General features: G+C 46.2%; 1 protein-coding gene across 1 annotated transcript in view; it reads right to left on the bottom strand.

Annotated features, from left to right (window-relative positions):
* Positions 1-2,769: 2,769 nt before the first annotated feature.
* LOC102773663 (transmembrane emp24 domain-containing protein 11) overlaps positions 2,770-12,406 on the bottom strand; it is a 21,694-nt gene continuing 12,057 nt past the window's right edge. Inside the window, exons 2-5 of the mRNA XM_015568930.1 lie at positions 10,378-10,478; positions 4,913-5,038; positions 4,060-4,206; positions 2,770-2,985 (exon numbers count right to left, since the gene is read on the bottom strand). Of these exons, the coding sequence (XP_015424416.1) occupies positions 2,836-2,985; positions 4,060-4,206; positions 4,913-5,038; positions 10,378-10,478 (524 nt within the window). The 3' untranslated portion in view covers positions 2,770-2,835. The remainder of the gene's footprint in view (positions 2,986-4,059; positions 4,207-4,912; positions 5,039-10,377; positions 10,479-12,406) is intronic.

Here is a 12,406-nt window from a genome sequence, read left to right as displayed (position 1 = left end):
CCCCGCGCTGGCGGGAACAGGAAGCAGGTGGGAGCCGCACCTGGCCTGCGGGCCCGGGGCTGGTCATCCGTCGGGAGGGCCCGGGTGGCGGCTGCTGTGAGGAAGGTGGTACCTCCTGGGGAGTCCGGAGAAGCGGGGGTTCAGGCTGACTCTGCGCCCAGCGTGGGCCGGTCCTACTGGGGCTCTGACCCCTGAGACGGGGCTGTGACCCCTGAGATGTGGCTGTGACCCCTGAGATGTGGCTGTGATCCCTGAGACGGGGCTCTGACTCCTGGGACGGGGCTGTGACCCCTGAGACGTGGTTGTGACCCCTGAGACGAGGCTCTGACCCCTGGGACGGGGCTGTGACCCCTGAGATGTGGCTGTGACCCCTGGGACGGGGCTGTGACCTGAGATGTGCCTGGTCCAAGCTGCGGTTTGTGCCTAGTGCAAAGTAATATAAAATAATACCCACGTCCCCAGGACCTCCTATGGGAAAAGGGGTGCAGTAACCATTGTGATGATCCTGTAAGCGGTAACATTGAAAAGCACTGTTTGTATGGGTTTTAGAGAGGAAAGGAGAGGGAGAGACAGCGATAGAAACGTGGATGAGACAGAAACAGCAGCGTTGATGGGCTGCCACCCGCACGCCCCTCGGGGTGGAGCACAACCCAGGCAGCTGCCCTGTTGGCGAATCCAAGACCTGGTGGTGCAGGGTCTGTGCTGACGGTGCAGCCACACCCACCAGCAGTGGTGACACTTTAAAACATATATATTTTTAGAGAGGAAGGAAGAGGGGGAGAGAGACATCATTGATGAGAGATTCACTAGTTTGCTGCCCCCTGCTCACCCCACATGGGGTTGAGCCCAACCGGGCATGTGTCCTGACTGGGAATCGAACCTGGGACCTCTTGGTCCATGGGACGATGCTCAACCCACTGAGCCACCACAGCCGGCCCATTTTTGATGCAATGGGTTACATAGGTGTCACTAGGGTTGAATTTTGCTGGTTTTTAAAACCTTCGTTGTGTGGCAGGCAGAAAACTTAAATTTTGCCTGTGTCCTGAGACTTTATTTCTGTTGGGCAGTGCTGGCACCAAGTTTGAAATAAGAACTGATGATGCGCTTACCTACCTCACCCAGGAGCTACGTTGTGAAAGCAACCCTTTATCTGTTAGAATTCTGTAACTTCAACCTCTGATGTCTGGAGTCATGAAAGTACAGTAATCCTCACTTAACGTCGTCGACAGGTTCTTCGAACTTGTAACTTTAAACAAAATGACATATAATGAAACCAGTTTCACCCTAGGGTCTAGGCCAGTGATGGCGAACCTATGACACACGTGTCAGAGGTAACACGCGTACTCATTTTTTTGGTTGATTTTTCTTTGTTCAATGGCATTTAAATATATAAAATAAATATCAGAAATATAAGTCTTTGTTTTACTGTGGTTGCAAATATCAAAAAATGTCTATATGTGACTCGGCAACCAGAGTTAAGTTAGGGTTTTTCAAAATGCTGACACGCCAAGCTCCAAAGGTTCGCCATCACTGGTCGAGGCTAATTGATATTAACAAGAATTAGGTTCTTAAAGCATATTTCTGGTCAGAAAAACACCTAACTTCTAAATAAAGACCCCAAACACTTCTCATATTAACCATTGAAGTAAATGTAAGCTATATATACATTGAAGAAAGATTAATGAAAAAAAGACAAAACAAACAAACAAAAAAGATTAATGGAAACCAGTAAAATCATTATTTCCAACTGCTTATTCCCATTTAGGATCACTGGTGGCCAGTCCAACCCAACAGCTCCGGGTGCAAGGTGGGACCCCACCCAGTCAGGATGCCCTTCCATCGCAGGGTCACCCACACCCGCGCCCACACTCCCTCTGATGGGACAGCGTGGATACACCATTCACCTCACATGTGCATCCGTGCACGTCACTGGGATGTGGAAGGATCTCCCCTCCCCCCACACACGGGGAGAATGTGTAAATTCCACAGATAGTGAGCCCAGCTGGGAAACATTTTTCTTCTCATCAACATTATAACAAAACTAGGGGCCCAGTGCAATAATTTGTGCACCTTGAAAGGAACTGTGGGCTGCGAGGCTGCGGTGGGCACAGGGGCGGGTCTCGCCCCATCCTCCGCGCCCCCGCCTGGCTCCTCCTGCCGTGGCCCCCGGTCTCCTGTCTGTTGGCAGCCCTCCTCTCATCACAGCTGCTCCCATGTGCCGGCCCTACTCACACCCACTGACAGCACGGAATGGTTGGGGCCGGCGCCAGCAGCAGGTATGAGCGGTGGCTGCTGCCCCCATTACCCCTCAGGAGCAAGAGGAGGTAGAGAAGCCCTCAGGGGCGATCTGGGCCAGCAGCTGCTGCTCGCACTGACTAACAGCGCTGAGTGATTGGGGCTAGCACCAGGCACCGGCAGTGGGTGTGAGTGGGGCTGGTACCAGCAGCAGGTGCAAGTGCCAGGCGGAACCACAGCGCACGGGAGCAAAGAATTTTCAGTAACCACCAGAGGCTCGCCCAATGACAGTGACCAGCACCCCACCCCGCTTTAGTCTGGCACCCCTGTCCACCTGCTCCACCATCCTGCTGCAGCCAATGCCCACCATGTTCCACACGTGCCCCCTGGTGGCCAGCGCATGTCATAGCAACTGGTTGTTCGGTTGTTCAGTTCCGCCGTTCAGTCTATTTGCACATTAGGATTTTATATATATAGATGACATTGAACAAAATGATATTATTTGAGGATCTCTTGTAATTCACATTTATGAATGTATTTTGATTTATTAACTCAAATGTTATGCAAATCAGCAGGTAGTTATCTGTCTTTATTAGCATTTTAAACAAGCTTCTTAGCTATAAAGAAGTCTTTAAGGTACTTCATTTGGAAAATTCCAACTGAGACAAAGATTAATGTTTGTGCAAAAGCCCACCATAAGACATTGCTATTTGTGTCTTCACTGGTCATTCGAAAATTTTCTTCACGATCCTGTACAGTAGAAAAATAGGCAGGTTTAGTTTTTAGTTTTTTTTTCTTTTTCTTTCTTTTTTTTTTTTTTTTTTGCTGTTGTTGTTAATCTTCACCCAGGATATTATTTCCATTGATCTTTTTTTAGAGAGAGTGCAAGGAAGGGAGGGGTGGAGAGAGAGGCGGAGGGGATTGAACCTGCAACCCAGGTAGATGCCCTTGACTGGGAATTGAACCCACAACCCTTTTGTGTGGGGGCTGAAGCTTTAACCACTTAGCACATCAGGGCAGTTTCTTAAAGAGCTTACTACATGAGTTTGAGGGGAAGGTGCTGTTTGCATTCAAAGTATTTGATATAAAATAAAACACACACACGATACAAACAAAAACCAAAGTATTTCATGTTTCTCAATTAATATCTTATACCAAAGTGTCATCTCTGATTTTCTACGCCAGCTGTGGTGTTAGCAAAGACAAAGATTAAGAATCAACCTTGTAAGACATTTTTGTATTTTGGTGTAAAATATCAGGTATTTGATCTATTACTTTATTTGTCACTGTTAAGCAGAATGAACATTACCCAATAGTTGTGGGTTTTCATGGTTTGAATTCTTACTTTACTTTAAGCTGGACTCTGCGTCAGCACACCTGCCCTCATCTTATTTTCCAGATGAGGAAACTGAGGCCTAGAGATGACACCAGGGTAGTGACTGGTGGAGCATATGTGAGCCCTTGTCTGACCATGGTCCATGAGCACAGTGACCCAGAAAACCCGTGTTGTCACAGGAGCACAAGTGTGACTGAGGAAGTGGGCATACTTAGCCTCTTCGGACCCGTGGGCTGTCTTTGGAAGCACTTACGTATTCATTCTGTAAACTCATACCCCTAAGGTGAATGGCTGCAGCCTCCAGTCCTAGAGGAGCCTGCTGTCCAGGGGACAGAATGGCCCTTCCCCCACACCCCCGTGTCCACGCAGTGTGGCTCAGGGAGAAAGACCAAGGAGCAGAGTTTATTCTTTCCTTGGTTCAGGGACTTCGTCTGCGGAATTACGTTCCTGGCAGGAAGAGATAAAATGAGCTGAACAGGCAAACTGACCCTTTGATAGTTTTGTTCTTTGACTATTTGCTCAATTTGCTCAATTAGATGTTCAAGCTTGAAGCTAACTTCATTAACTTTGTCCTTGGCTTGAGCAATGGCAGCATCGAGGTCATGTTCTCCAACGCGGATGTCTAAGTGGACCCGCTGTGCCAACAGTGAGAAGGAAGAAGTGCATTTTAAGAGAGCTCCCCTTTCTCCTCTCCCTCTGCGCATCCTCAATTCCTCTCTCCTTCTTTTCCCCCCTTTTAAGAGCAGGCAGCCCAGCGTTCTCCATCTTCCCTTCCCCTCACTGCCACTCTGTCCCCCGTTTTACTCAGCAGTCCTCTGCAATAATAATGCACGGAATGCTCATCTACTGACTGAGGCACTTACACCCTCCTGGACCTCAAATTTACTATCAGGCAAATGCGTTGGGTGTTGAGAATCTGATTACTCCCAGCAAAGTTTCTTTACACACAACTGAGTTTCTGATGCTAAAGTACACATTCTCCTCGTTAGTTCTCAGCACATTTAGGAAATAGCCAATCACCATCTACCGTGAAGAGTTTTATTTATTGGAATTCCATTATTAATTCACCCTCAGCCCTCACTTGTTTTCAAGCCTGAATAATCACAGTGCTTTTAACCTCCCCTCACAGTTCTTACTCAAGCCCTTTAATCAACTTCGTGGCGCTCCTTTGAACCCCTTCCAAGCTTTCCAGCTCCCTCTGTGGTGGCAGCGCTGAGATCTGGGTGCAGGACTTTAATAAGTCTCTAGCCGGCCCGGGTGTCATGGCTCTGCATACTGATGTCATGCCTGAATAGTGCTGACACTGTGTTCATCAGCAGCTACGCGGGGGTGGGTACTTACCAGCTTACTCCCTCCAAACGACACAAGCCGCGTGGAATTAGATTCTAAGCAAATGATGTGTTCGCCAGGTGAATGTGAAGTGAAATAGAATGTTCCTTGTGGGCCATATAACTTTGATAATAGTACCTAGGATGGAGGATTTCCACAGTGTAAGCTTATTATTCTCTAGTTGCCATTCTTACAAATAATCTCCTCTGTATCTAGTAAAAAGTGTGCAATTCCTAAAGAAGAAATCCAATGGCCAACAAACATGAAAAATATTCAGACTTTCTAATAATAAAAAAATACAAACCACAGTAGGATATCCTTGTTTGTTACCAGGTTGGCAACAATTTAAAAGTGCCCAAGGACGTATTGAGAAATACTATCTCCAAACACTGTTTTGGGAATTGAACAACCATACTGGAGAGCACTTTGGCACTATATATTGATTATTAAAATGTGTATAACCAATGACCCAGCAGTTCTACCTATGAAAATTTACCCTACAGAAATACACATATAGATAAAGTTATATGTAAAAGGATATTCAGTGTGATGTTAGTCATAGTAGCAAAATTAAAAAATTAAATTTTTTAAAATCTTCATCTGAGCATATATTCGTTAGTTTTAGAGAGAGAGGGAGAGGAGAGAGAAGGAAACATTGATGTGGGAGAGAAATATTGATCAGTTGCCCTCTGTATGTGCCCCAATGGGAATCGAACCTATAACCCACGTATGTGCCCTGACTGGGAATCAGATCTGCCACCTTTTGTGTGTGTGTGTGTGTGTGTGTGTGTGTGTGTGTGTGTGTGATGATGCTGCTGCTGCTCAACCAACTGAGCCATCTGGCCAGGCCAAAATTGCAATTTTGAAATAATTTTAACACCTTTCAGTGAAGGGGGTTGATTAAATTCAGGCAAAGCCAAATAAAGAAACATGTAGCATTAAAAGAGAATAATATATATTACTAGAGGCCCAGTGCACGAAATTTGTGCATGGGTAGGATCCCTAGGACTGGCTGGCAATCAGGGCCGATTGGGGCCTTCCTTCATTCTGCACTGCCCCCTGGTGGTCAGCACATGTCATAGCAAGTGGTTGAACTCCCCGTCCGTAGAACCCCCTAGGGGACAATTTGCATATTAGCCTTTTATTATATAGGATATCCATATCTGTATAGAAGGTGTCCATCATATCCTCTGGTAGAGCAGTCTGTGTAGGATCCTCTTTTTGTAAAAGAAGCATCATTTGTAAAAGAACACATACACATATATGTTTCTGTGTGCTTATAAGAGAATTGTAAAGAACACACACCAGATTGTTAGATGGTTATATTTGTTGGGGAACTTTGATTTTTCTGTTTATTTATATATTGTTTGGGATTTTAAAACAGGTATAGGACTTCTAGTCTGGCATATAAGGAGCTTAGAAGTTGTCATTTTGTCCTAACAACAAGTAAAAATGTGAACAAAAAGAAATCACTTCTTAGATCTGTCAGAGAATTGAGGTCACAGGGCAAACTGCTGCCTCCAAAACTGGAGAGAAGAACAAGCAAATACAAAGAATATAATTTACCAGAGAAGAACCTCTGTGGGAACCAGTACTGGGTTCCCTTTACCCATTACATCATGTGCAGCTTACAACAATTACAAGGCACATTAAAAGGCAAGAAGACACAGTTTGAAGAGACAGAGCCAGCATCAGAATCAGATTCAGACATGCTGGGATATTGGAATTATCAGAACAGGAATTCAGAAAAACTATGACTAATATGCTAAGGGCTCTAATGAAACAAGTAGACACTATGCTAGAACAGATGGCAATGCAAGCAGAGAGGTGGAAATCCGAAGAAGAAATCAGAAGGAAACTCTAGAGTTAAAAATGCTGCAGCAGAAGTGAAGAATGCCTCTGATGGACTCCTTAGTAGACTGGACACAGCCGAGGAAAGAGTCTCTGAGCTTGAGGGTAGGTCAACAGGAACTTCCAAAACTAAAAAGCAAAGAGAAAAAAGAGGGACAGAATATCCAAGAACCATGGGACAACTGCAGAAGGTGTAACACACACATAATGGGAACACCTGAGGGAGAAGAAAGAGAGGAACAGAAGACATATTTAAAGCATCAATGACTGAGAACTTCCTCCAAATTCATGTCATATTCCAAGCCACAGAGCCAGGAAGTTCAGAACACCAAGCAGGATAAATGCCCAAGCATATTATGTTGAAACTGCAGATATTAAAGATACAATCATGAAAGAAACCAGAGGGGAAAACCCCTCAGCAACCATCAAGTAAGTAGAGAGGGGAGTGGAACAGTGTTGAGAGAGAAAAAAAACCATGCCAATATGGAATTCTGTATCCTGTAAAATTCTCCTTCAAAAGTGAAGGAGAAATAAAGATTTCCTCAAACAAACAAAAATTGAGGGGATTTGTTACTGATAGACCTGCCAGGCAAGAGATGTTAAAGAAGTTCTTTGGAGAAAAAGAAAACAATATAGTTCAGAAACTTGGATCTACATAAAGAACAGAAGAGCATTAGAGGAGGAATAAGTGAAAGTAAATTTTAAAATTTAAATTTTTTTTTACTGATCTAATACATAACAGTCTGTTCAAAATAACAGCAGTAATGATTATCGTTTATGTATCAGTGACGTGAATGGCAGCAGTGATGCAAGGGAAGGAAGACTTGGGGATACCTAGTGATTATAAGGCACGTGCTGTACTTGTAAAGTAGTAGGACGTTGCTTGAAAGTGGACTTGGACTAGTTGCATATACATATATTGCAAACATTAGGGCAACCTCTAAAAAATGTTTATACAAAAGTGTAACTGATGATTCTCTCTCATCATTGATGTTTCTGTCTCTCCATCTCTCTTTCTGAAATCGATAAAAATATATGAAGCCTGGCTGGTGTGGCTCAGTGGTTGAACATTGATATACGAACCAGGAGGTCAGGGTTCAATTCCCAGTCAGGGCACATGCATGGGTTGTGGGCTTATTGATATTTTACAGAGAGGAAGGGAGAGGGATAGAGAGTTAGAAACATCGATCAGCTGCCTCCTGCACACCTCCTACTGGGGATGTGCCTGCAACCAAGGTACATGCCCTTGACCGGAATTGAACCTGGGACCTTTCAGTCCACAGGCCAACGCTCTATCCACTGAGCCAAACCAGTTAGGGCAATAAAAAAATATTTTTAAAATATTTTTTTAAAAAAACACCAATGAGAGCAGCTGCCTCCTGCACACCCTGACTGGGGATCAAGCCCCCAATCCTAGAATGTGCCCTGACTGGGAATCAAACTGGTGACCTTTGCATGGGACAACGCTCAGTTATTACGCCACACCAGCTAGGCTTGATTGGGAAATTTTATTAAATAAGACTACATTCAAAGGTCTGATTTTACAATTGATTTTCTGATTTTAAGTGAATAACAGAGAACTCTGCTCTGAAAAAGCATTGTGACTGCTGGTTATCACAGTCAGTGTCTGAGCTTTAGTTTCATGTCCAGGCTCTGCATTGTCTACTCCCCGTGGATAGTCAAGTCAGCACACCCTCTGAATGCCTGCTGATTGGTGTATTGGAAAAAACACACATATGAGTTTAAATATCATTGTTGCCACTTGCTGATGGTGAGCTCTTGTCTGTCATGTAGCCTCTCAGAACAACAGGTTTTCTTCTACAAAATGGAATTAGGAATATTGGACATGGAGTAGTGGGAAATGGAGCACAGAAGACATGTTTGTGTGGTACATGTGCATCGTTGATGTGGTCTGCCCTGCGAGCGCATGCTGTTCTGTTGGGCTATCTGTCACATGCATAGGAATGGACACATGATTGGGGCCAACTTAAGAGGACCCCAAGCCCCCAGTGTCCTCGTGGGGGTGCTGACAGGTATCTTACTAGTAAATGGGGATCTGATCTTGTACGAAATTTATTTTTATTGATTTCAGAGAGGAAGGGAGAGAGAAAGAGTGATAGAAACATCAGTGAAGAGAGAGAATCATTGATTGGCTGCCTCCTGCACGCCCCACACTGGGGATCAAGCCCACAACCCGGGCATGTGCCCTCGATCGGAATCAAACCTGGGACCTTTCAGTCTGCAGGCCGATGATGTTCTATCCACTGAGCCAAACTGGTAGGGCATGCCATTTCTTATCATATTCCAAACGGAAGGGCTTTCCCGAAAATAAGGCCTGAAGGTGAGAGTTTTGTCTCTCCTAGGCCAAGAAGAGACTGAGCATATATTAGCCCATGATAAAATTTGTTGAATGTTTGCAGAATGAACAGAAACATATCTCTTCTCTTAGGCAATTGTGCTTTTGAAGAACAGACCTCTGTCTTAATAACAGTAAACAGATTTTTCTGTGACAGTTTTTAGCCCAACTAGGGCTTGGGTTCTGGTTTTAATAAACCTTGGAGACAGTTCCAGATTGCTCCTGAAGTACTACTGGGAAAGAGCAAGAGATCTGGACGCTGGTATCCCCGGACAAGGGACACGGGGGGGTGGGGTGCAGGGAGGACAGGTGACTGGAGGTGGGAAGGGTCCCAGTGGAACTGTTATGAGGGAGGTGCCAAGTGCGCCAGGAGAAGTTCCACGTGTCCAGTATCCAGTTGGAATGGAGTCTCCAGTGACCCAGCTCCAGCCTCCCCATGAGAGGGGTGTCCTATGTCTGCCCTCAGCTCAGGCCCAGGTGTCACCTAGTTTTCAGGAGAATAGGAACGTTGTCCTGCCTACACCAAGTACCTCTCCGCAGAGAGGAGGTGCCCGTTCTACAAGGCGGTGCTGCACCGCCACCCTGCACCCCATGGGCACCGCGCAGGACAACTCCAGTCCAGATGGAAGTCATGCCCGCAGCTGTGTTTGAGTTACTGGCTGAGCGGGTCAGAGCACCTTGAGCTGCATGGTCAGGAGTGGACACCCGTTATATCCATTGTGCAGACGGGAAAGTGGAGGATCAAAGCAGGCAAGTAGCCTGCTCAAGATTCAGCTTAGAGGCAGTCTACACTGTAACTTGGCTCTGATCCCAAAACCCATGTTCTGTCCCCTTGATCAAGATGCCTGTCTTGCTCCTTCGCTAACTCCCAGGGAGACCAGGCAGACCCAGAGAGCCCTGCCAGGACCCAAGGGGGAGGTGTCCTGTCTGGCCCTCTCGGGGGAGGGTGTGGTATGTGGCCAGGCAGAGCAGATGAAGCCTGGCATCTACAGAAGCATTGGGACGCCTTGACCCTGTGGGTGCCCTCTGCCCAGCAAGCCCAGCAAAACTCAGTTTGTATTGTTTCTAAACTCTCTCTGCCCGGGCGTCGCCTAGACGAGGCTCACGAGAGCAGGCACCTTCTATGTCTGCAGTGCCTGACAGAGTGTGAAAAGTGTAAGTGCTGCTTAGTGAGTGCTTACCCAGAGATTTCAAACGTTTGTCGGGATACATGCCTTGTGAATTTTAGCGACGGAAACATTTTAGTAAGAAAATGTACAGAATGTTTTACCTCCTCGTTGTAAGTTGTAACCGTCACAAAGAGCCCCAGACCAGGAGCAGATTCCAGGAAGTCCTGTCTGCCCATGTCCCATTGCTGTATCTTGAAAGTGCCTGTTTGAAAAGTGTGAGACAAGACAGGTTACAGAGTAAATGTGAGGAGCGGTTACACATGATTGCCAACACAGGAGCTTGTGTTTGAGCGTGACAGTATCTTGCTTCTGAGCAGTTTATACCCTGAGTAGGTCACGTAGCAGAGGCGGAAAACTGGAATATGTAGGAAGGTTTGAGCTCTGGGTCCCGTCTCTCTCTTGTCTGCAGTGGTTTCGCCACTCTGAGTCTGCGTTTCTGTGCAGTGAAGTGAGGAGGGGACAGTTCCTAGTCCCCTGAGGTCTCAGCCATGGGGCTGTGGGGGACAGTAGCCTATGAAGCTTTCCATCAGAGCATGACTTGGCCTGGGTCATGCAGGCCCCCCTCCAGCACCTTCTCAATGTCCCCCCCACCCCCAACGTACCCTGAACACTCCCGGCATAATTCCTTCTTCAAGCTTAGGTGTGTTCATACCTGATCCTTTTGCCTCCAAAGGCTCCTACTAAAATGTGGGTTGCTGAAGGGCCCCCCACCTTCTCCCTTTAGGGCCCGATCAGCATCATATGGCTCAGCTTTCTCCTCATAGCCTTCAGAAGTATGATACGAAGGAAGAACTAGCTAACGTTGGTTGGAAAAGATCTAACAGTACAGTGGGGCCTTGACTTACCAGTGTCCCGACTAACGAGTTTTTCGAGATATGAGCTGTCTCTCGGCCGATTTTTTGCTTTGAGTTGCGAGTTAAAATTTGGGTTACGAGCCAGCTTCAAATCCCCCCCCGCTAGTTGGCGCAGCGAACGTCACAGTGAACGCCACAACATCAGCCCAGCATCACATGTCTCACTTGTTCACTTTTTGATTTGACATACGAGTAATTTGAGTTACGAGCTCCGTCACGGTACGAATTAAAGTTGTAAGTCAAGGCCCCACTGTACCTTATGTATGCCAGGTACTGTGTTAGCATTTAACATTGACTATCTCATGCCTTCTCACAGCTGCTCTTAGGAAAGTATTTGTATCCATTCATTCCCCCAGCGGTGTGACAATATGTAACAGCACCTTCCTCGGGGAGCCTGCTCCAGAGCCTGAGGACAGAAGTGAGCGGAACAGGCAATGGCTCTGTCCCGAGGAGCTTTCCTGCAGGCAGTCAGGCAGCGAGCAGGCAGGGGCCTAATGTCGGGAGTGCTGATGCCGAAGGAAGCAGGTGGAGGTAGACAAGCTAGGGGAGGGCTTGCTGACATTGAGCACAGCCTGAAGGAATAGGGGAGTAAAATACACAATTTTATAATATTTATACTTAGAAATGTAATATGAAAATTATATTTCTATCACACTCAGTGCTAATTATGTGCCAAGCACCTTTCTAAGGAATTCACACATATAGTCTGAGTTTTAATGACATTATGTAGTTAGATACTATTTTTTTATTGATTTTTAGAGAGCGAGAAGAAGGGAGAGAGAAAAAAACATCGATTTGTTGTCCACTTACTGGTATTTATGCGTTCATTGATTGACTCTTGTATGTGCCCTGATCAGGATAAAACTCAAAACTTGGTGTATCCGGACAATGCTCTAACCCAGTGGTTGGCAAACTGCGGCTTGCGAGCCACATGTGGCTCTTTGGCACCTTGAATGTGGCTCTTTCACAAAATACCACGTGCGGGCGTGCATGTACAGCGCGATTGAAACTTTGTGTCCCACGCGCAGAAGTCAGTATTTTATGGAAGAGCCACACTCAAGGGGCCAAAGAGCCGCATGTGGCTCGCGAGCTGCAGTTTGCCGACCACGGGTCTAACCAACTGAGCTACCCTGCCAGGGCTGCTAGATACTGTTCTTAAGATGATTTTATATATGTTGAAGCCAAAGCATAGAAAAAGCGATTTGCCAAAGGGCACATACCTAACCCGTGGCAGACTCAGGGCTCAGACCCAGGCAGTGTGTGCCTTTTCCCTCAG

Source organism: Myotis davidii, unplaced genomic scaffold, assembly GCF_000327345.1.
Source record: "Myotis davidii unplaced genomic scaffold, ASM32734v1 scaffold665, whole genome shotgun sequence".
NCBI lineage: Eukaryota > Metazoa > Chordata > Mammalia > Chiroptera > Vespertilionidae > Myotis > Myotis davidii.
The sequence above is the reverse complement of the archived record's forward strand: the minus strand, read 5'-3'. Positions and strand labels throughout refer to the sequence as shown.